At 37.4% G+C, this 27,642-nt stretch overlaps 1 protein-coding gene across 4 annotated transcripts in view; it reads right to left on the bottom strand.

Moving 5' to 3' along the window:
* The window catches only part of Kiaa2026 (KIAA2026 ortholog), an 88,199-nt gene that overhangs the window by 47,966 nt on the left and 12,591 nt on the right, over positions 1–27,642 (bottom strand). For 3 of the 4 annotated variants that reach the window (XM_052187438.1, XM_052187464.1, XM_052187446.1), the window contains exon 2: positions 18,397–18,597. The exons of the other annotated variant lie outside the window; for it this stretch is intronic. In XM_052187438.1, the coding sequence (XP_052043398.1) occupies positions 18,397–18,597 (201 nt within the window). The remainder of the gene's footprint in view (positions 1–18,396; positions 18,598–27,642) is intronic. 4 annotated transcript variants of the gene reach the window in all.

The following is a 27,642-nucleotide window of genomic DNA, read 5'->3' as shown; positions in this document are numbered from 1 at the left end:
GCACAAAACAAAGAATATTAAAAGCAGTAAGGGGGAAAGGTCAAGTAAGATATAAAGGCAGACCTATCAGAATTATAACAGACTTCTCAACAGAGGCTATGAAAGCCAGAGATCCTGGTCAGACATCATACAGACCCTAAGAGAACACAACTGCCAGCCCAGGCTACTATACCCAGCAAAACTCAATTACCATAGATGGAGAAACCAAGATATTCCATGACAAAACCAAATTGATCCAGTATCTTTCCACAAATCCAGCCCTACAAAGAATAATAGATGGAACACTCCAACACAAGGAAGGAAACTATACTATAGAAGAAGCAAAAAAGTAATCTTCTTTCAACAAACCCAAAAGAAGATAGCCACACAAACATAATTCCACTTCTTGCAACAAAAATAACAGGAAGCAACAATCACTATTCCTTAATATCTCTTAACATCAATGGACTCAATTCCCCAATAAAAAGACATAGACTAATAGACTGGATACGGAAACAGGACCCAGCATTTTGCTGCATACAGGAAACGCACCTCAGTGACACAGACACTACCTCAGAGTAAAAGGCTGGAAAACAATTTTCCAAGCAAATGGTCCCAGGAAACAAACTGGAGTAGCCATCCTAATATCAGATAAAATTGGCTTTCAACCTAAAGTCATCAAAAAAGATATGGAAGGACACTTCATACTCATTAAGGAAAAATCCACCAAGAAGAACTCTCAATTCTGACCATCTATGCTCCAAATGCAAGGGCACCCTCATTTGTAAAAGAAACTTTACTAAAGCTCAAAGCACACATTGCACTTCACACAATAATTGTGGGTAACTTCAACATTCCACTCTCCTCAATGGACTGATCAGGGAAGCACAAACTAAATAGAAACACAGTGAAACTAATTGAAGTTTTTGGACCAAATGGATTTAATAGATATACAGAGAGAGCATTTCATCCTAAAACAGAAGAATATATTCTTAGCACCTCATGGTACCTTCTCCAAAACTGACCACAAAAAAGGTCTCAACAGATAAAAAAGACTGAAATAATCCCATGCAGCCTATTAGATCACCACAGACTAAGGCTGGTCTTCAATAACAACAAAAACAACAGAACGCTTACATAAACATGGTAGCTGAACAACACTCTACTCAATGATAACTTGGTCAAAGAAGAAATAAAAAAAGAAATTAAAGTCTCTTTAGAATTCAATGAAAATGAAGGCACAACATACCCACACTTATGGGACACAATGAGAGCAGTGCTAAGTGGAAAACTCATAGCCCTGAGTGCCTCCAAGAAGAAACTGGAGAGAGCATACACCAGGAACTTAACAGCACACCTGCAAGCTCTAGAACTGAAAGAAGCAAATACACTCAAGAGAAGTAGAAGGCAGGAAATCATCAAACTCAGAAATGAAATCAACCAAGTAGAAACAAAAAGAACTATACAAAGAATAAACAAAACCAGGAGCTGGTTCTTTGAGAAAATCAACAAGACAGATAAACCCTTAGCCAGACTAACTAGAGGGCACAGAGACAGTATCCAAATTAACAAAACTAGAAATGAAAAGGGAGACCAGAAACAGGAATTCAAAATCATCAGATCCTACTACAAAAGCCTATACTCAACAAAACTGAAAAATCTGGATGAAGAGGACAATTTTCTAGACAGATACCAGGTACCAAAGTTAAATCAGGATCAGATAAACCATCTAGACAGTCCTGTAACCCCCTAAAGAAATAGAGGTTGTCATTAAAAGTCTCCCAACCAAAAAAAGCCTAGGACCAGATGGGTTTAGTGCAAAATTCTATCAGACCTTCAAAGAAGATCTAATACCAATCAATACTCTTCAAACTATTCCACAAAATAGAAACTACCCAATTCCTTCTAAGAAGCCATAGTTACGTTGATATCAAAACCATACAAAGATCCAACAAAGAAAGAAAACTTCAGATCAATTTCCCTTATGAATATCAATGCAAAAATACGTGATAAAATTCCCGAAAACTGAATCCAAGAACACATCAAAATGATCATCACCATGATGAAGTGGGCTTCATCCCAGGGATGCAGGGATGGTTCAATATACGGAAACCCACCAACATAATCCATCAACATAAACAAAACACAAAGAAAAAAACCACATGATCATTTCATTAGATGCTGAAAAAGCATTTGACAAAATTCAATATCCCTTCATGTTAAAAGTCTTGGAAAGATCAGGAATTCAAGGTCATACTTAAACAATAAAAGCAATATTCAGCAAACCAGTAGCCAACATCAAACTAAATGGAGAGAAACTTGAAGGAATCCCACTAAAGTCTGGGACTAGACAAAGTTGCCTCTCTTCCTATCCAATATAGTACTTGAAGTTCTAGGTAAAGCAGTTAGACAACAAAGTGATCCCAAAAATCCCACGAGAGAACTCCTACAGCTGATAAACAACTTCAGCAAAGTGGCTGGATATAAACTTAACTCAAACAAATCAGTAGCCTTCCTTTATATAAATGATAAATAGGCTGAGAAAGAAATAAGGGAAATGACATCCTTTACAACAGTCACAAACAATACAAAATATCTTGGTGTGACTTTAACCAAACAAGTGAAAGACCTGTATGACAAGAACTTCAAGTCTCTGAAGAAGGAAATCGAAGAAGATCTCAGAAGATGGAAAGATCTCCCATGCTCATGGACTGGCAGGATTAATATAGTAAAAATGACCATCTTGCCAAAAGCTATCTACAGATTCAATGCAATCCCTATCAAAATTCCAACTCAATTATTTATAGTTAGAAAGAACAACTCTCAAATTCATTTGGAATAACAAAAAACCCAGGATAGCGAAAAATATTCTCAACAATAGAAGAACATCTGGGGGAATCACCATCCCTGGCTTCAAGCTGTACTACAGAGCAATAGTGATAAAAACTGTATGGTATTGATACAGAGACAGGCAAGTAGATCAAGTAGAATTGAAGACCCAGAAATGAACCCACACACCTATGGTCACTTGATTTTTGACAAAAGAGCTAAATTCATCCAGTAGAAAAAGACAGCATTTTCAACAATTGGTGCTGGGTCAACTGGTGGTCAGCATGTTAGAAGAATGCAAATTGGTCCATTCTTATCTCCCTGTACAAAGCTCAAGTCCAAGTGGGTCAAGGACCTCCACATAAAACCAGATACACTGAATCTCATAGAAGAGAAATTGGGGAAAAGCCTCAAGCACATGGGCACAGGGGAAACTTTCCTGAACAGAACACTAATGCCTTATGCTGAGATTAAGAATTGACAAATAGGTCTCTCTTATTTCTTATTCCTTTCTTCATCTCTCTTACTCCTCTCGCCTGTCTTGGGCTCTCCTCCCCTCTCTCCATGTGGTCATGGCCGACCTCCACTTCTCTACTCTCTCCCTCTCTCTGCCTTTCTTTGCCTCCACTACCCCATTAACTCCCATCCTCTGCCCTGAATAAACTCTACTCTATACCAAAAACAAAAAAAACAAAAAAAAAAAAAAAAAAAAAGGAATCAACAAATAGGACCTCATAAAACTGCAAAGCTTCGGTAAGGCAAAGGACACTGTCAATAGGACAAAATAGCAACCAACAGATTGGGAAAAGAACTTTACCAACCCTACATCTGATAGAGGGCTAATATACAATATATACAAAGAACTCAAGAAGTTAGACTCCAGAGAACTGAATAACTGGGAACAGAGCTAAACAGAGAATTCATTCTCATTCTCTCTCTCTCTCTCTCTCTCTCTCTCTCTCTCTCTCTCTCTCTCTCTGTGTGTGTGTGTGTGTGTGTCTCTCTGTGTGTCTCTGTCTCTGTCGTGTTTTTTCGAGACAGGGTTTCTCTGTATAGCCCTGGCTGTCCTGGAACTCACTCTGTAGACCAGGCTGGCCTCGAACTCAGAAATCCTCCTGCCTCTGCCTCCCAGAGTAGAGTGCTGGGATTACAGGCATGCACCACCACTGTTCAGCTACTGAAGAAACTCAAATGTCTGAGAAGCACCTAAAGAAATGTTCAACCGCCTCAATTATCAAGGAAATGCAAATCAAAACAACCCTAAGATTCCACCTCACACCAGTCAGAATGGCTAAGATCAAAAACTAAGGTGATGCTGGCGAGGATATGGAGAAAGAGGAACACTCCTCCATTGCTGGTGGGATTGCAAGCTGGTACAAGCACTCTGAAAATCAGTCTGGTGGTTCATTAGAAAATTGGACACAGTACTATCTGAGGACCCAGCTATACCACCTGGGCATATACCCAGAAGATGCTCAAACATATTATAAGGACACATGCTCCACTATGTTCATAGCAACCTTATTTATAATAGCCAGAAGCTAGAAATAACTCAGATGTCCCTCAACAGAGGAATGGATACAGAAAATGTGGTACATTTACACAATGGAGTGTTACTCAGCTATTAAAAATGATTAATTCATGAAATTCTTAGGCAAATGGATGGACTTAGAAAATATCATCCTGAGTGAGGTAACCCAATCACAAAACACATATGGTATGTACTCACTGATAAGTGGATATTAGGCAAAGAGCGTGGAGTACCCACGATGCAACTCATGAACCACATGAAGCTCAAGAGGAAGACTAAAGAATGGATGCTTCAGTTCTACTTAGAAGGGGAAACAACATAATCAAGAGAAGTAGAGGACGGGAGGGACTTGGGAGGAACAGAGTAGAGGGAGAGAGAAAAAGAGGGGAAGAACCATGTATGAGATGAGATGGAGGAGATATACAGAGGGCTAGGCAATTCAAGAGAGGTGTGCAGCAATGGGGGATAGGGACTGGGGGTAGCAACCAGAAAGTCCCAGATGCCAAGAAAGCAAGAGCTTCTCAGGACCCCATGGGGATGACATTAGCTGAAATAACCTCACAAAGGGGAGGGAGAACCTTGTGAGACTATATCCAGAGGTTAGGCATGGCCCCCTGGTTGAGGTATGGGGCCATCCACCCATCTCCAAACTTTTAACCCAGAATTGCTCCTGTCTAAAGGAAATACAGGGACAAAGAGTGGAGCAGAGACTGAAGGAAAGGCCATCCAGAGAATGCCCCCACCTGGGTATCTATCCTATATGCAGATATGAAACTCAGACACTATTGCTGATACCAAGAAGTGCTTGCTGACAGGAGCCTGATACAGCTGTCTCCTGAAAGGCTCTGCCAGATCCTGACCAATACAGATATGGATGCTCACAGCCAACCATTGGACTGAGCACAGGGACTGCAATGGAGGAGTTAGGAGAAAGACTGAAGGAGCTGAAGGGGTCTTATCTGGCATCGATGGGAGGGGAGGCCCTTGGTCCTGTGAAGGCTTGATGCCCCAGTGTAGAGGAATGCTAGGGTGGTGAGGCGGGAGTGGGTGTGTGGGTCATGGAGCACCCTCATAGAAGCAGGGTAAGGGGGATGGGATGGGGAGTTGCAGAGGGGAAACCAGGAAAGAGGATAACATTTGAAATGTAAACAAATATAATATCCAATTAAAATAGACAGAATAAGAATAAGCACAAACCCCCATCTCAAGGCTAGATGAGACAACCCAATAGGAGGAAAATGGTCCCATGAGCAGTCAAAAGAGTCAAAAACAGTCCCACTGGTACTGTTAGGAGTCCCACAAAAACACTAAGCCAACAACTATAACATTATATGTGCAGAGGACCTAACACAGACCCCTGCAGGTCTGTGATGGTCACGTCAGTCTCTTGAGTCCCTATGAGCCCTGATTACTTGATTCTGTGGGCTCTGTTCTCTTTGTGCCCTCAACCCTTCTGAGTCCTACAATTCTTCTTACCCCTTTTTCTGTGTGATTGCCCAAGCTCTGAGGGGAGGGCCCTGATAGAGATCTCCCTTTTGTGTTCTCTCTCCTTAATGTTGGCTGTCGTCTCTCTATCTGCTCCCATCACTTGTCAGAGGAAACCTAAGGACGATTGGGCTGAGCAATGATCTAACTCATTGTACTTTAAAAAAAAAAAACTTCCAGAAGATTTTAGGATATGATTGGGGACGATGGAAAGGCACTAGCGGAATTTGGCTAGTAAATTTCTGTCTTCCCCAGAATTTAAAAGGGACATTGCCACTTGTTGGCATTCTGAGACATCTTTCCAGGTGTGGCGGCCATTCTCTGGCAAAACTCTGAATTTAGAATGAAACCATCAATTACGTTTTCATTAACAATTAAACCCTACTGAAGAAAACTAGGAAAGCATATTAAAAAAACACACCGTTGCAGGTAAAATGATTTATGATGTGCTAACTTTTTAAAATAATTTTAATGTTATTGAGAATTTAATACACCTAGACATTATATTATTAATCATATTCACCCCTTAGCCTCTCTCCAATTCCTCCAGGATCCCCTGAACGTGTCTATCTTCTGCCCAACTGTAGCCCCTTTTGTTTTCTGTGCATGGAGGCGAGGCCATCTACTGGAGCATGAGCCAGAGTCTTCCTGGATAAGACATGGCCACTGCATGAACTCACAGCAGCTGTGCTTGCAGTAAAGTGATTTTCACTGTTGCCATTTGGGGGATGGGTAGCAAAAGAGGTTGTTAGATATTATTACATAAAATAAAGTAATTAAAATAGTTCAAAAAATCTTTATAGTTTTGAAGAATTTTATTTTTACTTTGTCGGGGTGGCAGTATACTGGGAGAATTTGGCATCATTTAAAAAGATGACAGTTTGAGTGGTTTCACCTTGATTATTGAAAAAAAAGAGCAAAAAAGGGAAAGAATATATGTACAGACTGATGAGATATAACTGTTCATCTTAGCAGGCAAGGCTTAAAAGGGCTGGCAGAATTCATAAACTTTTCTGTCTCATGGTATTGTCAGAAAATCCTTAAATAATGGTCAGAAGCCTAGTCCCAAAGCATCCATGATTCAATGTCTAGCTATTCCATGTGTCCTGCAACATACATATTTAAGTATTGTCAGAAAAAACAACACACTAAGAAAAATAAGGATGCTATAGCCTCTGTTAAAATGTTGATGAAGAGGATGAAGAAAGCTAAATTAAAAAGTCAGGAACAGATGGTCAAGAGGCATGCATTGTTTATAATTAGCACTAAGGGTATTTGAAAAAGTCATATGAAATCCCATTTTATAAGTATTTAATTAGTTGCCTTACACAGGGAATTTTGCTTCTTGGCAAAGGCACATATTGCCAACTAAAATGCCCAGTGCCAGGTATGTGAAACCTCCCTTTGAGTTGTTGGTCACAGGTAGCCCAGAGATCCCCAAAGCAATAGACACTATTGACATTGTTATTGGTTGCCTATAGAACTTTATGGTAAGACCTACTGCTGAGGAAACCACACGCATAGGTCACAGGACACGGAGAAATCAAGTTGGTACTGAGGAGAGTGCTTCCCTCCCATTGGTTTACATAGTACTGGAAGGTGTTACATAGGCTGCTGGGTAAACAAGTCAATAGTCTCCCCCAGCTGAGAACCTGTGAACTATAACAATAACCACTATGGCGAGATATGCTCATGGGTCCAATGGTGATACAAATGTTATGGGAATAAATAGCCCCTTTCTGGTTGGGTTAAAGCCTGCTCCGTAGGAGACGATGGTCAATTTGACTAAAGACCCATGGTTGGGGAATTCACAGGTCCCAGGAACGAACCTACACTCATTCTGCTAAATGGACAGAGTTAATCAAACTGCTTTCTAAATCTATCACTCTCTCTGCTGTCTGATATACTGTTATCAGACTTCATTAGATATGTGCAGTCGATGATAGCAAACACAGGAATTCACAACTAGTCAAAATGCAGACAGTATGTTGTCAATGGAATGCTCCTATAATTAGGACACTATATCACACCCCCACCTCAATACTCAGGGACCATTGTAGAAAAGGGGTTGGAAAGAGCAACAGTAAGAGAGGCCAGAATGACAGGAATGTTATACTTATGAACTCACAGCAGCTGTAACTGCTGGTATAAGACTGGTACAAGATCAAGCTAGTCAACTTGATATTAGCACGGAGGGGAAAGGACTGACCAGCCCTACCTAGAACTGATAAGCTATAGACAAGTGATGGGGCCACAGGGAGGAAGAGTCAGTTTTCTTAGAGTGTGGCCCTGGGAGGTGGCCATGCTCCACTGACTACTGACATACCCAGCAATATATACATGGTCAGCACGAATTGGATTCAATAGGCTATTTTGAAAGGAGAGAAAAGACACGAAAATGAGAGAAAAGCTTAACAGCGGTAAATTTGGAAGGAGTCAAGGTAAATAAACTACATAGCATGAAGTTCTCAAAAAATTAACAAATATCTTAAAAATCAATAAATATATCTTAAAAATCAATCAAAACAGATCCAAAAATGATACTGATGTTAGAATTGGCAGACACTGTAATAGTTTTTGAAGCTATATTTTGGCATGATCAAGTAGTTCACTTAAACTAGGTGTGTGTGCACAAGCCTGTAATCCCAGCACTTGAACACAAGAGGCAGGTGATTGCTACAAGTTAAAATCTAGTCTGGTTTACGATAATGAATTCCAGGTTAGCCAAAGCTATCCAGTGAGAGCTGGTCTCAAACACAGAAAACAAAGCCAAACAATGTTACCAAATAAACCTCACTTAACTTGGAAAGTATTTAAACAAACAAACAAACAAACAAACAAACAAACAAACAAACAACAATGTCAGGTAGTGGTGGTGCACACCTTTAACCCCAGCACTTGGGAGGCAGAGACAGGTGGATTTTTGAGTTCTGAGGCCAGCCTGGTCTACAGAGTGAGTTCCAGGACAGCCAGGGCTATACAGAGAAACCCTGTCTTGAAAACTCAAACCAAAACAAACTAAAACAAAATAAAAAACAAACAAAAACAAAAACAACCAACCCCCAAACCATACACAAAACAAAATAAAACAAAAAGAGGCAGAAGAGGTCAAGATCAAGACAAAAGCAGAACATGCAACTTTTCTACCAGTGGAAATAGTTCCAATACAACTAAATCTTTTTTTTTCTTCATATAGGTATCAATATATATTGCTATAGTAAAAAGGGCAAGAAACAGTTGATTCTGAATCTAGAACTTGAAAAATAAGTTGTAATGAAATGTTTCCTCTCCCTCTTCTCTCTCTCTTTCCCCTCCCCTCCCTTCCCTTACTCCCTCCCTAAAATTATCTTGTTACTTATTTATTATTTATTTTATGTATATGTGTGCTCTGTGTACATGTAAACCTATATGCCAGAATAAGTCATCACATTACATTGTAGATGGTTGTGAGCTACCATGTGGTTGCTGGGAATTGAACTCAGGACCTCTGGAAGAGTAGCCAGTACTCTTAACCACTAAGCTATTTCTCCAGCTTGAGACTATTCTCTCTTACTAGAAGCCTTAACAGTACTATATGACTTTATAGTCTACAAACTAAAAAAAAGTCTTAAATCAAAAATTTAAAACCTAAAGATGAGCTAGGTCATTATCTGAAGATCCTGTTTATCTAATTCAAAGTACAGATTCTATTTGTTTACCAATAAATGAAGTTTCTCTAGACTTATAAACTAGATCAAGCAGAATTTTTTCTTCAAAATTCTACAGTTAAGTATATAGAATTTTTTCATTTCCCATAAAATTTAATTAAACTTAAAAGGCTATTGTACTCCTGTATCTGTTAGAATACCACACATTAAGAAAAGGTAGTTTATTTACTATTGTAAGTAAAAAGAGTGATTGACTTGTCTCTGTGTTTGATCAAATTTTTCAGTATAACCTTTGACTATGAACTCATTGTAAAATCAATTATTGACTATTAAATCCTCTCAGATCCTAAGTCCAGAGGATCTATAAAACTCTATGTAACTGTACACACAAGCAAAATTTAACAGCATTTATGATCAATTTCTATTTTAAAATCAAAATGCAAGGGCATGGGACATGGCTTAGTAATTAAGTTATGCTGTCTTACATATATACACTATATGGAATGCATGTCCCCCATTTCTGTCTTGGACTGTCTCTCTTACACACACCCCACACTTTTAAAAGAATTCAAAGCTGTCAAGATGGTTTAGCAATTAAGAGTAATTGCTCATCTTGCTGATAACATAGGTTCAGTTCCCAGTACCCACATGGCAATTCACAAATGTCTGTAACTTCAGTTCTAAAGGATCAGAGAGCCTCTTCTGGCCTCCATAGGCACCAGGTACATGTATGTTGAACATACATACATGCAAACAAAATATACATATAAAATAAAAATAAATGAAAAACATAACTAAAATGAAACAAAAGGTTTAATACCTTGTTTTTGTCCAAAGAATGAATTCACAGGCTGAGTATCTCTATTAGAAATGCTAGGAACAACAGGTTTTGGATTTCTTAGTTTTTGTATATATTTAAAGTATCTTGAAGATAGAATCCGAATTTAAACATGAAATTAATGTTCCACATGCCTCATATACATGTTGACTGAAGGTAGTTTTATGCAAATACAGCATTTTAATGAGCCCATGCACTGAATGCAACCCATATAAACTTTTTAAATTTGAGTGTAAATTTCATCATATGTGAAAATTTCCATTTGTGGTATTATGTCAGAACTTTAAAGCATCAGATTCTGGGAGTATTAAGTTTTTATTTTTATTTGAATCAAGTATGTTCAACTCATATGAAGGAACACCAAATACTAGAATAGATAACAAAATAATGATAATATTAGTGATAATATCAATAATGAGCCCCAAGTAGAGAAAGAGAACAAAACAGGATCACGGTAAACTAGAGGCAATACATAAATATCAGTGAATTATTCTTTGTACTGATAAAGTAAAATTACATGTTTCTGAGGACATGGAAAGAAAAGCAACCAGTGCTTAGGAAAAGAATGAAAGAGGAAATTAAAACAGACAAAAAAGTTATGGACTGTTTTTGTTTAAATCAGTATGTTAACGAGGCTTTGCTTATTAGGTTAGTAACATGGTAATTTCTGAAACTATTCACCTAATAGACACTAAAGAACACACAGAATAATGAGAAGGTGTCATCTTCAGAATTCCATAGCAGATAACTGTAAGAAGAGTCTAAGTTTAGAGCTTACTTGGCAGACTAAAGTTAGTATCAATTGGTTCCTCTTGGAAGGACATTAAGCAATGATATACATATTCTGTTAAGTCAGGCCCTAGAAGAGCCACCATGCAGTTGAAATACGAGGCTGACAACTCTGTATGCTCTATGTGCAGTTACTTAAGGGATACTGTTCACAACACTACTCATCATGAACTGTATTTTTCAGGGGAGGATGCTATCCAAGACTTTGGCTTCACTAAGAAGGGGTGTATTGGGGAAGGAGCACACGGTTGTTATGGGTTTTTGTTTGCTTTCTTGTTTTGTTCTATATAGGGTCTCACTTATGCAGCCCAGGCTGGCCGGGGGCTCACTATAAAAGCCCAGGCTAACTTTGACCTTGTAGAAATCTCCCTGCTTGTCTCTTGGTGAGTACCACATTCTGGGCTTAAAAACAGGACTGTGGAGTCTTTCAACTGATTCTCAACAATGTGGTAAATAGGGAATGGGAGAGCCTTAGTAACAAGAACTCTAGTGATAATATATGTAGTCTACCAATTTTTAATTTATCTAGTATATAAGAGTGTTTTGCCTGTATGTATATGAACCTCATGTGTGCCTAACGCCTGGGAAAACAGAAGGTGGCACTGGCTATCTGGAACTAAAATTGCAAAGGGTTGTGGGCCTTTCCATTTGGGTTCTGAAAACAGAACCTGTGTCTTCTACAAGAGCATCCACTGCTCTTAAACACTGGAACCATCCCCTTTCCCCTCCCCCCTACTTTTTTTTGAGACAGTGTAGCTCACACCTTTAATCCCAGCACTGAGGAAACAGAAACAAGTGCAGTCACAGTCTACAAAGTAAGTTACTAACTAGTCAAAGATACATACTGAGACAGTGTCTCAAAGGGGGGAAAAGACTGGCAGGCAGGTTGAAGCTTTCCATTATTTTCCTGATAAAGACAGACTTTTAAAACCAGTTTATCAAAAATTCATTGAGAGACAGTAGAATAAGAGAAAGCTGGGCTCAGCAGTCGAGAACATTGACTGTTCTCAAAGAGGTTCTGAGTCAATTTCTAGTAACCACATGGTGGCTCACAACTATCTATTGGTTTGCAGGCATACAAGCAGATCACTCATACATTTAATTAAAAAAAGAAAGCAGTACATGGTTTTAGAATGTTAGCTCATGATTCTAAGCCTTCTGTTTTGGGAAATATTAAAAGACTAAGAATCATAAAGCTCACAATTACTCATTTAAAAAATCAAATGAACATCTGGGCAACGGTGGCACACACCTTTAATCCTAGCACTTGGGAGGCAGAGGCAGGCGGATTTCTGAGTTCGAGGCCAGCCTGGTCTACAGAGTGAGTTCCAGGACAGTCAGGGCTACACAGAGAAACCCTGTCTCAAAAAAACCCCCCAAAAAACCAAAAAACCAAAAAACCAAAAAAAAAAAAAAAAAAAAAAAAACCCAAAACCAAAACCAAAATCAAATGAACAAAAACAACTGGCCTTTTTTTTTTTCTTCCAGATCAGCTCATTTTTTAAAACATTTTTAAAATGCACAGGCCTGTTTTTGTTTACCTCCTACTGTATGAAACAGTAACAGAATTCTATGGTTATTCTAGCTCTGCATAATTTAGAAAGAACATTTCTAATGATCAGTGGCTTTACTAAAAAAACAAAAATCACATTTAAAAGTATCACTAGTTTTACAAACTTTTAGTGAATGCTTATTATAAATAAAGGAGGAAAAAATAGAGACCTCTCTTTTCAAGAGTTTGCAATCCAGTAAAAACATAGAAGCTTCCATTAAAAATTATCCATTAAAAAATTAAAAAATATCCACTGCGACAAAAGCAAACTGAAGGCATGAAGAAGGGGAGCTAAGGCATTTGCATTTTACAATAAGTAATATATTATATTTTAGGAACATTAACCACTCATATCAAATTTATCAGCCAGGTTTTAACTTTTCTGCTAACAACAGAATCTCAAAGTTAAAACGAGAAAGGAATTTAAAGTTTAGTAGGAAAGTTATAGAAGCCCAATGTAAGATCAGAGACACAAATTTTTAAAAAAAGCACAAAGTAACCTAAATTATATCTATGTACTTCTCCAGGAAAATTAGACTTCTAACAGTAGTATTTCACACCTCTGAAAATAAGAACCTAAAATAATCAGAGATTCCTGCTACCACTTCTGCCAAGATATATAGATAGTCTCCTCTCTCAGCAGTTCTACTTAAGAAATACATACCTGGTCACATGCCCTCACTTTAGATGTGAATAGTTAGGAGCATGTAAAGCTTTTGGCATATGACCTGAAACATCAAGATTTTTATGGGAAATTAGCAAAAGGCAGGCTAGAAAGACGGCTCGATAGTTCAGATGGCTCAGCTCACTGACTGACTGCTCTTCCAGAGGTCCTGAGTTCAATTCAGCGCAAACACATGGTGGCTCACAACCCTCTATAATGTGATCTGATGCCCTCCTCTAGCATGCAGGTGTACATGCAGACAGAAAATCATATACATAAAATAAATATATAAATCTTAAAAAAAAAAGAAACTAGCAAAGACTAAAAAGCTATAAAAATGCATGGTGATAACTGTCAAATGTCACTGCTATTTTTGTTAGAGAATTTGAAAATAAATTAGAAAGTCAGAATTTTTATTTTACAAACATGTAGAAACTATTTATTGCTTTAATTATGGTGATTTCTAAATCAAAAGATGAGTTAGTTCATACATGTATGTGAAACAATAAATATTAAAGGATACAATTTCTGGCAATCCAAACATTAAGTTTTATAAAAAGTAAGCAAGAGGATTTCTTAATACAATAAGATATCAAAACTACTGTCTGATAACATATTCAGTGCTGAGTAAGATGGTGCATGCCTAAGATTTCAGCACTTGTCCCATAAGACAAAGAAACTAAAACAAAATAAATACACGCGCGCGCGCACACACACACACACACACACACACCCCGCTAGATTCTAGATTCACAGATTTTATGTAAGGAGAGCCAATATGTCCTTGTAACAAATTTTATTTTTTAAAAGTATCATTTTTGTTAAATAAGTAAGGTCTACAAAATATATTCTTCCTTTAATGGTTCAAGGTCACCATGAGAAATAAAATGAAGTGGTTGGTTTTGTGTTACAATTATTTTAGAAACCATAAATTAACTAAATCTAACTCAATTTCCTAAGTCTTTGACTTATTATATTGATGTTTTCTAAATCAAAAGGCCCTCTCTGCACCAATTAGCACAAACTGCTTGCTGTCCTGTTGGGATTTGGTAAAGATATTTAACTATAAATTTACCAGCTCAGTTATACCCCCAGGCCTCAATATAGTTTAATATGTAAAACACACTAGACTGAGTAGAACACAGATACCGTTAAACCAATAAAGAGACAATCTCCTTTGTTAAGTGAAGGATAAATGAACTAGATGAAGTCAGAAACAAAAGTCATATATAGACATGAAAGATACTTGGGAAATAAACTGGCATAATCTTGGGGTGTATTCAAAATGCATGTAAGAAATATGAACATTTTTAGAATGAACTTCAGATTTCTTACTTGTACAACTCAATAGATGGTAATATCATTCACTAAAAAAAAGGCCCTGCAGAATGCTGAGTCTTAAGAAGTAATCCTATACATTAATAATTTTAGATATGAACCATTTAAAGATACTGTAGCAAGTATCTTTTGTTTGCCTCTACATTTACCCTACTCTTTGCTGTATAGATTACCTACAGACAACCTCATCTTCTTGGTGCCCTTGAGTTCAGTCAATGCAGACCTCTGAGAACTGATCAGAAAGTATGTATTTTATTCTTTTGGCTCCCTCCTTAGCTTGAGTTGAACCCTTCAATGGGAGATGTCACACTTTTAGAAGAATTTTTCATAACTCCTTCCTAAGTATCAGAAGCTACTCCCTCAAACAATTCCATGAAGCAGCAGGGAAGAAATGCTTCCAAATTCATTTTTACAAAACCAGTCTTACTCTGATATAATAACTAAAAAAAGGACTACAACAAAAAGAATACAGGGCAACATTCCCAATGGACATATATGCTATATAGTATTCAATAAAATACTCAAACACCAAACTGATCAATTTATATGTAAAATATATTTTATCTTGTGTGTATGTTATATGCCTATGTCATTGTGAAGGCAAAGTTAATGTTGATGTTTTCTTTCTTCTTGTTTGTTGTGTTGGTTTTGTTTGTCTGATATAGGGTCTCACTATGCAGTTCTGTCTTTGAACTCTCTATGTAGAATAGGGTGGGCTATAACTCACAGAGATCCACCTGTCTCTGCTTTTCAAGTGTTGGAACTAAAGGCATACGCCATCACACCAGGCACCTGACCTTATTTTATGGAGAAAGGGTCTCTTACTGAATAAAAACATGAAATGCTAGTGAGAAAATATTCTTACCTAAACACACATTTTATGGAAGAGCTTTTTTGCCGATATCAACCCAAATAGCTGACAACACACACTATCACTGAAGTCAGTATAGTCTGTTAGTATAACACAATTTTCCTTTCTTGTTTTTCTTTTTAAAAGTTAAAAGTGTGTGTGTGTGCACCTGAATGAGGGCATGCATACATATGTGCAGATGTGTGGAGGGGAGTATGTACTTAGTGAAATTAGAAATTGATATCATGTGTCTTTCTCTATCACTTTCCAACTTATTTTTCTGAAGCGGGGTCTTCCACTGAGCTTGGAGCTCATGAATTGCTTAGACTGACTGGGTGGCACAGCCAGGGGATCCTCCTGTTTCTGCCTCCTAGGACTGGATGTGTGCTGCCCCACACAGCTTTTTATGCAGGTAGAAGGGATCAAACTCAGGTCCTAATGCTTCACGAGCAAGTACTTTACCCACTAAGCCTTCTCCCTAGCTCAAATTTGGTTTTATGAGACAGGATCATAACAGAGACCAACATACGCCATGCTGACCCTCAAACTCCCAGTGTAGCCAAGGATGACTTGAGTTCCTGATCTTCCTACCAGCAACTTCCAAGTGCTGAGACTACACATGTATGCCACCGTGCCCAGTAATCTGTACAATGAGTTAATTTTCATAATTAAAAATTACAGGTATATAGTAACATTTTACATTAGATGAAGCAGCACAATCTGACACAATTAAGAAATAGACAAAAGGTCACTATACTACATAATTACAAATTTCTACATAATTACAAGTTAAGATGACTTATAATACAAAATATTATGGAGAGAAATTAGAGAAAACAATTACCAAAAATTAATCAGTAGTATCTGTGCAATATTAATCAAAATCCCTCAGACTTATCTTTTTATAGGAGCTTACAATATTCTAAAACTACATGGAAAAGCAAAGATCATAATACAGACAAATGTGAAAATAATAAAAAATACAGTTGACTCACATTACCTAATTTTAAAGCTTACAGAAAGGCAGGCCACAGTTTTGAAGAAGCTTCTGCCAGTCATATTTGTCTGGCAGATGACTTGTTGAGTATATAACAAATTCTTACAGTTAAATAAGTAAACATATGGGACTTAGGTGTGATGGTGCATGGCTTATTCTCCTGTTTATTTGTGGCAAGAGTACACATAAATTCATGTAAGGCTGACAGAAAAGATGATTTGGGGATATTTCTGGCTTCTCACTATACATTCATACTCGGATGCTTAAATGTGTGTCATCATCAAAATACCTTTATTTTCAGACATGTTCTCTGTCTCGTCTCATTTTCAAACTTAGTTTCTTTGTTATTCTGACTTTTTTGCAAATCACAGGGTGGTGTACTGCTTAGTAACACAGGCATAAGAGCTGCTCAAAAACTATGTGACTTTAGGCAAGCTACTTAATTTTCTATGACTCAGGATACAAATTGAGTACACATGTTGAGATCTAAGCCTGGCTCAGTAAATACTACACTCAATTTTTCTTCCTTGTTAGTATAGTGTCATTCCTACTGTGTATGGCTAGCCTCAAACTCACAGGGGGCCACCTGCCTGACTAGTACTGAGTCCTGAGTACTGGGATTAAAGGTAAGTGCTACTATACCTACCTGTGCCCTTGCTCCACTTCTCTCAAGGATGGTATAAAGTCTGTTAGGCCTTCCCTGAGCAATCTCATCTCTCTCTGCTCTTGGTAACTAATAATGGGGGCACTGTCTCCCACCAGCCTGCCAAGTTTTTGGTTACTCCATTCCAATCAATTTATGCACTACTGTCAGGTTAATTTTAATTCTTTGATAAAAATCCCTATTTTCTATAGCAGAAAAACTCTCTGGGGCTCTGTATAAGGCGGGGGGGGGGGGGGGGAGGGAGGGGGAATTAAGATTGCTGAAAATATCATGCATGACTGAGTTTTAGAGCTACAATTAGCAAAGCAAATTAATTGATATGAGAACAACAAAATGCTTTAAGTTGCCTTCAACTAGCACTAGCAAATCCTAATTCTATCAGCAGAGATTCCTAGTGTAGTTTGAGATTTGATTTGGTATAAAATTACTATTCAATTGCAGAAATGAGTTTCGCTTACCTCTTGGGGCTCTATTTGCTTTTGTTACAAACAAAATGTTATATAATGCCATCACTCTATGCTACTGGGCACAAAAAGATATCTGCTAATTGAGAACAAGATTCCTTCCTGAAGAGTCTAAAATAAGCAGTTAGCCAAGAAGTTAATAAATGAAGGAAATGGCAGAAGTGGGTTTATGTCATTCTATTTTTTAAACTTTAACTTATTTTATGTGTATGGATGTTTTAAGTCTGTGTATTATGTGCACGCCTGGTACTTTTAGAGGCCAAAAGAGGGTTTGATTCCATGGAATTAGAGTTAGAATTGTGAGCTACCATGTGGGTCTTTGAGAATTAAACCCAGGTCCTCTGCCAGATTAGCAGGAGCTTTTAAGTACTTACTGAGCTATCATTTCAGCCCTACATCATTCTTAAATGTCATTATTTCTGGAGTTGGTAGTAATTTAAAGGTGTGTGATTCCATTCTAAATATATAAGTCTACATAAAAACTGCTGTAATTTTAAGTTCCCTTGAGAAGATTTCTAAAAAATTAGAAAATCTTTTCTAAAGATTATTTTTGTATAGTGTCGAAATAACTGTTTTACAATTTAAAACTATACTTTAAAACAAATTTCACTGTGATCCATTAACAATTCATATTTTGTTGACAGTGCACTAATACTAAATACAGAATCCTACTAAAATGGGACCAAAAATGTGATATTGACTTATAAATGGAGCTATTCTTTTAAAAGTAATTCTTGTAAATCTGAACATTTAACATTTTAACATTTACCTTTTTTCTTCTTTTGCTCTCAGCTGTTCTTCCTGTCTCAAAACTTGAACCATTATAGACTCAAAAACTCCACTTGTCAAACCTGCCAAACTTCGAGGTGTTGACCGACGCCTTGTTGAAGTACATGCAGTTCCCTTCTCCTCCTCCAATCCACAGTAGCCTCTAGATGTAACTGCTATCGTTGTCTTTTCTCTCAAGTGCCTTGGAGAAGAATAAGTCAATTCACAAGGTCAAATCTTCTGGATAAGCAACACACCCTTTCAACTAGTACCTTAAGAAGAATTTGTTTTGTTGTCTACATACAAAATATTTACTCAAACCTTTCTTAGTCGTGTTTGAGTTTTATCTTTTCCATACAAGATTCTAACTCTTTCAAATAAAATCTATTGAGGGACAGTACTTCTTCAACATTTAAAAAATATAAGCCTGAAGCATTTAAACTAGGACTACAACACTAATTGTTTAATAGAAAGTTTTGTTTGAAATATATTACTTATTAATGTATGAGAAATATACAATGATATAAAAACATTGAGAAAGAAGATTTTTGATACATACTTTGGGGAAATAATTAACAAGTGTGGCATTACAATATATAGCAACTATATTATATGGGCTGAGAATAAGGAATTATAAGGCCCAAGGAAAACAGCTGCCTAGCAATAACAGATTATGAATGGATGAATTAGAGGTTCATTTTAATACGTTTTTACAAAGTGATCTGACTAATTCTGTAACAGTAATTACTCATCAATACTAATGAAAGAAAATATTAATGCGAATATGAATGAACAATGTAAAACCTGACTTCTGACTGAACTGTAAAAAGAATTTATAATTCTAGAATTCCTTTTCAATCTCAATGCAAATGTATCTTTTATAGTATTTTTATTAATTTATTGAGATACTGGTCTAACACTTAAAATAGTATCTTAGCAGTTTACTTAATTGTTCACAAATCATCTTAATGAATTTGTAATGAACATTTACAATAGACCTAGGGATGTAGTTCAAAGGTAGCAAGTGTTATGACCCTAAGATTGATCTACAATACTGCCAAAAAAAAAAATAAATAAATAAAAAAGGCAAAAAAAAAAAGGTCAATAAAAAGATATTTACCCTGGAAAAGAAAACATTATACTGACCTTGCAAAGTTTTAAAGGTTAATCTGTCCAACTACTGATTTTTAAGACTGTATTTATTATTAAACAGTAATGATAAAAAATTTTTTAGGCCTGGTAGTGGTGGTATATGCCTCTAAACCTAGCACTTAGGAGGCAGAGGCAGGCAGATCTTTGAAACAGAGGCCAGCCTGGTCTACAGAGTGAGTTCCAGTATAGCCAGGGCAAGCAAGCAAGCAAGCAAACAAACAAACAATAAATAAATTTTAAAAAATTCAGATAAAATCTCTCTTCTACCCTTGTACAGTATGCCAAAGCTTCTAAACATTTCATGCATTATTTCTACAATGGCAAACTCAAGTTAGTACTTAAGGCATGTCACTCAAATACTCAAAATCACTCAAAATACTATGTAATAATTTATAAAGGATGGCCTTCCCTTGGAGTTCCTCCCACTCTTGAGTGTTCTCATTTTACTTTAATAAACCCATATTCCCTCTGTTTAAGCAACCAAACATACAAAAAGGAACTTTATATGAATTAAATGTTGGCAATAGTTGTATTTCCTTGCTTTCCTAAATACTGTCAAAAAGGTCACTGACCCATGAACGTTTACACTACAAGATATAATTAAAGTTGACCCTTCTTAAACAGTGCCCACATTAATTTTTTACTATAAATTAGAATAGCTTATCAATCTTACATTCACTGGCATCTAGATCCCATGAATAGATTCTACCGAATTATTATACTAGTGTAGTTTTTGTTGTTGTTGTTGTTACAAGGAGATAACACTAACTGATTTAGCTTTATATAGTGTAAGAACATTAGTTTTCTAAGAATAGACAATTTGAGCTAATCTCATTTGCTACTTCAGGCAGCTGGTTTTTTTTAATTAGTATTTTAATTTAAAAATTTACATTCACTGTATGTTTAGAAGAGCATACATGCCACAATATGCCTGTAGAGATAAGAATACTGCTTTCAAGTGTCAGTACATTCTTTCTACCTTTTAACAGAATTTTACATTTATGTAGTGTGTGTGTGTGTGTGTGTGTGTGTGTGTGTGTGTGTGTCGACTGGGATGCATGGAGGTCAGAGGACAACTGAAAGTTGGCTCTCTCCTTCCACATGGAGGTTTCAAGGAGTGAACTCTGGTTATTAGTCTTGGCAACAAGGACCTTTATCTGCTGAGCCATCTCCATAGCCCAGATTACATATTTAACATAACTTATAACCAATTCACCTGAGAGGACCAGGTACTTGTATATGCACTTACAAGTGTAAAAAAGTTTTTGAATAAAATAATCTAATCTACAAACATCACAAATGAATGGCATCTAGAAGAATGTGTGCTTGTGTATGTATGAGTTCAATTTCTTAACATAGATTACTATAAATGCTTCATGACAAGGTTTTTTCCTTTCATTCTGTTCTATCAATACAGAAACCTGCATAACACTTTTAAAAGTAACTTGGAGTATTTCATTACTTTGCTGTCTCCTCCCAAATCTTGTAGTCATACTTAGAACACATTGATGTTCTTATCTCTAAGACCTAGTGTGATATGGTCCTCATCTCCCTAAGGGCACCCTTTCTGCTTTTCTAAGTGTTCTCTGCCTGCCAGCCAAAGTCTCCCATTTATTCTCAAGCACACCAACATACCTACTTCCCTAGAATCTTTTCACTCCATTCGTTTCCATAAAAATACTCTTCCCTAGATGCTCACGTGTAGGTCTCTCATTTCAATCATCTTTTAGATGCCATCAAATCTGAAGGGGTTTGATAACACCTTCTCTATCACTCTGTGACCTTATACTGGTTTCTCTGTCTTTATGTTACTTATCAACACAGTGCTAAATAGTATTTACTTAATAACTGTCGACATCCCACCCCTGGCAAAATTCAGGGATCTATGTAAAATAGGAAGCAGAAAGACTCTAAGAGCAAGAGTTGATGGATGACTCCAAGGAAACTATTGCCTTCCAGACACAGGAGGACTGAAGCACATATGAAGGACACACAAGGCCCATACAGGCTCAGTTCAGACAGAGCCGAAGCACTGAGGAGAAAATTTAGACACTGGCTCTCAGCTATAAGCAAGAATTGCAATTGGCACTTGTTATCACTTCAGAGTAGGTCCCATGCCCAAGAGTAGCTGGCCAACACAAAACAAACTCAATGGCATTTTTGTATTCTTTCTGTTTTAACTTGCTTTGGGCATTTTTTGTATTATTGGTCTTTTGCTTATACATTTGGCTTCAGTTTTTATATGGGTTTTTTGTGTGAGTTTCTTGATTTTGTTTATTTGTTAAACAGAAAGGAAGGGGGAAATGTAAAATTGGGTGTATAGGAAGGTAGAGAGAATCTGGGAAGAAGAAAAACATGGTCAAAATATATTGTATGGAACTTTTTTTTCAATTACCAAAATATTTATTGAGGCTGGAGAGATGGCTCAGTGGCTAAGAGCACTCGCTAATCTTCCAGAGGCTAAACTTCCAGGTTCAATTCCCAGCACAACTGGCTGTAACTCCAGATCCAGAGGATCTGACACCCTCACACAGACATACATGAAATCAAAACACCAATAAAATTAAAAAAAAAAAAACTAATTACAAAAATCCTATATATCCTCAGCCAGAAGGAAAGGTTCAGGAACATAAGGGACTTTTCTCTCCTTTATTGGCTATATACTTTCTGACCCTAAACTATAGCATACATATCATTTATACATACACATTTGTATGTGTATGCACACATGTATGTATGTATGTTTAAATATCTTTAAAAGGATACAAGCCAAGTTGTTTCACATTTTCAGTTACAAATATATTTAAAATTTTAAGCTCCAATCTATGTCAAAGGTCCCAATTAAACATGTTATTTGGTTTTTATTTATTAGAGAATAAAGTCCTATAAATTAAGATAAATAAATATCCCCTCACCTCTAAACAGGAACTGTCACATGATCAAGAACCTGCCAGAGCCCTACAAATACAGAGGCAGAAGCTAGTAACCAACTATTGGACTGGGCGTGGGGTCCCCAAATGAGTATCTGGAGGGTGGTCCAGAGGAGCTGAAGGGGTTTACAGCCCCACAGGAAGAACAATGACTTTGGACACCCAGACACCCCAAGACTCCCAGGGACTGAACCATCAACCAAGGGGTACACATGGTTCCAAGCAAAAATGTGGTAGAGGAAGGCCTTGTTGGGCATCAGTGGGAGGAGTGGTCTTTGGTCAGGTAAAGGCTCAATAGAGGCCCCAACAAAGGGAAACGGTTGGGGGAGACGGGGGGGGGGGGGGCGGGGGGGGGGAGTGTGTCGGGTAGAGGGGCATATACATGGAGGCAGGGTGGGCAGGGTGGCTGGGAGGAGGAGTTGGGAATCTTTGGGGAGGGGGGCTTCTGGGAGGGGGAAATTGGGAAAGGTTTTACCATTGGCAATGTAAATGAAGAAGATACTCAAATTTTTATAAATAAAAAAAAGAAATGCCTCCATTATTCTAGATATTACTAAAAGCAATGTGAATGCTTTAGTAGTAGTAGTAGTAGTAGTAGTAGTAGTAGTAGTACAACTATTTTGTGGAAGTACAGCTTAAAAGTAGAGAATATATTTAGCATACACAAGGCCCTGTGTTCAATCCTATGTACACACACACACACACACACACACACACACACACACACACACGAGAGAGAGAGAGAGAGAGAGAGAGAGAGAGAGAGAGAGAGAGAGAGAAAGGGAGGGAGGGAGGGAGGGGGAGAGAGAGAGAGAAAAAAAGAGAGAGAAAGAGAGAGAGAGAGAGAGAGAAAGAGAGAAAGAGAGAGGGAGGGAGAAAATGAACAATTATAATCTGAAATTATCTAAATTTCAGATAATTTTATATAATTAGATAAATTTTATATTTTATATAATCAGATAAATTTTAGATAATTAAAATTATCTAAACTGTTTAATATTCCAAGTGAAAAGTTTCACTTTGTTAACCCATTCATTGAAAAAAAAATGTTACAACATAACTCTAACTATTACCCAGGGTGGGTCCTACATAAGAAAGGACATGTAAAAGACAGTGAGTGTTGTTTAACCCAGGGTCTATTTACAAATGTGCAGGCAAGGCTAAGAGAAACTAGGAAGAGATGATGAAGTGCTCCCGGATCCGCCATAACAAGGAGTTATTCCCACTCTAAGCCTAAAGAGGAAGAGAAAGGAATGGGGAGTAGTTATTAGACCAAGAGACTTATAATTAAAGAAAAGCGCCACACAAAGACTGAGCACAGTTACTCACAACCTGAAGGCCAAGAAAGAGGAAGATGTTAAAGTAAATACTCCTACCTCTTGGTCCTCCTGTCAGTGCCTTCCGATGGCTGAACCCAATCAGAAGTCAGGGGACAAGGCAGACCAGTTGATGCAGTCCTTAGAAATCAGCCTCCTGGGGCACAGAGCAGAGTATACAAGGGTGGAGAATGCATTTGGAGAAGCGTATGATGACTAACAGCAAAGCACAACCTGAGTATTAGTTTTCAAGAACAACTGAATGAAATTAGAAAAGAAAGAAATTTTACTAGGGACTTCAACAAAAACTTGGGCACATTTTATAGATAAGTGCACTGCAGCTGGTGTGCACTTCTTCCCTCAAAGTGTATGCATCTTTATGAGTTCTGAGATACACTAATCATTAAAACCAAGTATCCAAATAAACCTAGCATAAAAGATGTTTCAAATATTTTAACAGGCAAGTATTAAACCTTGACAAACAAACCACAATGCTTTCATAAAAAATAATTTTTGTGCTATCAATGCTTGGAGAAATGCTTACTTGCAGTTTAGAAATACAAACAAGCTAAAGTTCACAAACTAGTTTTTCCCCCCTTTCAAAGATTAGCTTATAAAAACTTAGAAACCTGACAATGTCTTGGTGAAACCAATCATTTTGTAAAAATAATATATAGTAATTTTTTTTTAAAGTTTGGAGACTACTGCTTTCATCTTTAAGCTACTTGATAGCCAAGATTTTATTTTTCAGGAAAAAAAATCATCTGTAAGAAAGCACTAATCACAACAACTACTTATTTTCTACTGACTCTTTCCTTTTGTTCCCCAGTCATTATTCTTACTTGCCTTGAAATTTGTCTTGACTTTCATTTGTTCTAACAAAATTCAGCTTCTTTTCATTAGTCATGAGTTAGCTGGAACTCAAAACGCATTTTCTTCTCTCCCTTGACCAAATTTCCCAAGTATTTAACTTCTTTTAAATCTTAGCCTAAAGTCCCTCTGCTCATAAGCTTCTACTACTAAGCATTACTATCAAAATCAAAGCCTTGTAGTTTCTTTTTTAGCTATAAACAAATGGATTCAACCTAGAAGTAGTTAACATCCTCTCTTGGCCTCCATAATAGCCACTTCCAACACCATCATTATGTAAAAGCGTTACACTATCACCCACTACAACTCAGTAGGGTAGTTCTTTAGTAAGATATCCATTAATTTCTACTTTTGAATAACTGAAACTAACTATTTTAGGCATGTGTCAATGTTTCAGTGAAAAACATCTTTGATCCAAAACCAATTGTTACACAGGTTTTCTTTTCTTTTTTATTCTTCTTCCCTCCCCCCCTCGCCCCCCACTGGTTTCTCTATATAGCCCTGGCTGTCCTGGAACTCAACTCTGTAGACCAGGCTGGCCTCAAACTCAGAAATCCACCTGTCTCTGCCTCCCAGAGTGCAGAGATTACAGGCGTGTGCCACCACTGCCCAGCTTGTTACACAGGTTTTCAATATTCATATTTCATGAATTTTCTTGAGCATTCCTTTAGCATAAAATCATGTCCAAGTCTGATTAAAAACAGCCACTCCCCTTGAAAATATTTGAACCTAAACTGCCAGTCCTTTGATTCACACTGCAGTCTAACATGGCAATTGCCTGCAATATACTCCACTAAATCATTTTTCCCAATCTTCTTGTTAGGAAATTAAAGGGATACTTTCCAGTTCTTACTTTACTCAAGTTCTCTAGCATCTAGTCATTTTTTTCTCAAGACCATTAACTGTAACTTAACACAATTAAGACTTTATAGGAGAAATAGTGAGGGAATATCCATTCGTATAATTCAAATTCATTCAGATATCTACTAAATAATAAAGATTCAGCAATGAACATAATGACAGTTTGTGTATATGGAATTAAAAGTCTAACTATCAAAGATTGATATGTTCTAGCCGAAACAATGGTGACAATACCAACAAAAACCTAAAAGAATTCTGAAAGTCAGAATGGAAAACTAAGATTTGCGTTAGAAATAGTTAATACTTTTGAGGTAGCAGTCTTATTTAACAAATTAGAAAAGTTCTTCAGGGAAGTTGTGCCACATACCTTTAATCTCAGCACTCTGAAGTCAGAGGCAGGTAGATCTCTAAGTTTGAGGCTGGCCAGGTTTACAGAGTGAGTTCCTGGACAGCCAGGGCTACACAGAGAAACCCTGTCTCTATAAAAACCAAAAAGAAAAAAAAGTTCTACAGACAGAAATAAATTATTTTTTAAAAGGGGTGGGGCTTAAAATACTGACCTGGAAATCTTTTGGTAAGTAAAGCCATGGGAAATGAGTAATGTATCTAGAAGAATAAATGTAGAAATAGAAGTTCTAAAAATACAGTTGAAGGAACTACCTACAGATCAGGGAAGACCCAGCAAAAGAATACTGAAAAGATGAGTTAAGGAGTAACTTAACAAGCAAAAGCTGAGACCAAAAGTTTAATTGGTAAGTGACCTAAACTCTTTAATTTTCCAAATCAACTGAGAAAGAACAAAGTCAAGGATTGAGAAAGAAGGCATTCATCTTAGTAAGAGTCAAACACAACTTCAGTAGGAACTGCAGAGACCCTTCAAGTTAAACATTTCTATGCCTTAGATATTTATCAAAACAGCAGATCAATAAAAATACTACCCACAACTGAAGACAGACCACACTGTAAGTTTTTAAAGCCACACATTTTGAGCTTTGTACAAGAAGATAAATACCCATGATACAACTCACAGACCATAGGAAGCGTAACAAGAAAGAAGACCTAAGTATGGATACCTGAAACCCAGTTAGAAGGGGAACAAAGTAACCATGGGAGGTAGAGGGAGAGATGGAGGAACCAGAGTTGGAGAGGGGAGTGGGGAGGGGAAAAGGAGGGGCAGGATCAGGTATGGGGAGAGACAGAAGGGATGCCCAGAGGGTCAAGAGAATGAATCGAAACATGGGATATGAGAAGTTACTAGGACTCAATAGAGATGACAATAGCCAAAATGCCCAACAGTGGGGAGGTGGAACTGGAAGAGACCACCTCCAACAAATAGACATGGCCCCAGTTAAGGCAGGGGCTACCCACCTATCTTCAAAAATTTAAACCCAGAATTGTTCCTGTCTAAAGGAAATGCAGGAACAAAAATGGAGCAGACTGAAAGAAAGGTCACCCAGTGACCAGCCGAACTTGGGATCTATGCTATAGGCGCACACCAAACCCTGACACTATTACTGATGCCATATTATGCTTGCAGACAAGAGCCTGGCATGGCTGTCCTCTGAGAGGCTCTACCAGTTGCTAACTAAGACAAATGCAGATACTTACAGCTAACCATTAGGTTGAGGTTGGGCATCAACATGAAAAGAGTCAGAGGAAGAACTGAAAACCCTGAAGGGGATTGCAACCCCATCGGAGAACAGTGCAACTAAACCAGACCCCTCAGAACTTCCAGAGACTAAGTCAAAAACCAAGGAGCACTCATAGGTTGATTTGTGGCCCCAGGAACATGTGTAGCAGAGGTTTGCCTTGTATAGCCTCAGATGGAGAGAATATGCTTAATTAATCCTGTGGAAATTTGATGCCCCAGGGAAGAGGGATACTGGTGGGGATGAATGGGAGAGTCAGGGGGTTGGGGAGCACCCTCTCATGGGGAAGGGGGGAGGGACGGGGTGAAGAACTCGGGGAGGGGGATCAGGGAGAGGGGCAACTTTTGGAATGTAAATAAATAAAATAATAGTAACAATAACAACAATAATAATAAAAAGAAACTCGTGATACAGAGAAAACCACACATTTTGATTAGACTAAATCTATGTCTTGGTTTTGTTTATTTGA

This window comes from Apodemus sylvaticus, chromosome 1 (genome assembly GCF_947179515.1).
Source record: "Apodemus sylvaticus chromosome 1, mApoSyl1.1, whole genome shotgun sequence".
In the NCBI taxonomy this organism is placed as follows: Eukaryota; Metazoa; Chordata; class Mammalia; order Rodentia; family Muridae; genus Apodemus; species Apodemus sylvaticus.
This window is presented reverse-complemented; position numbering and strand designations above follow the sequence as displayed.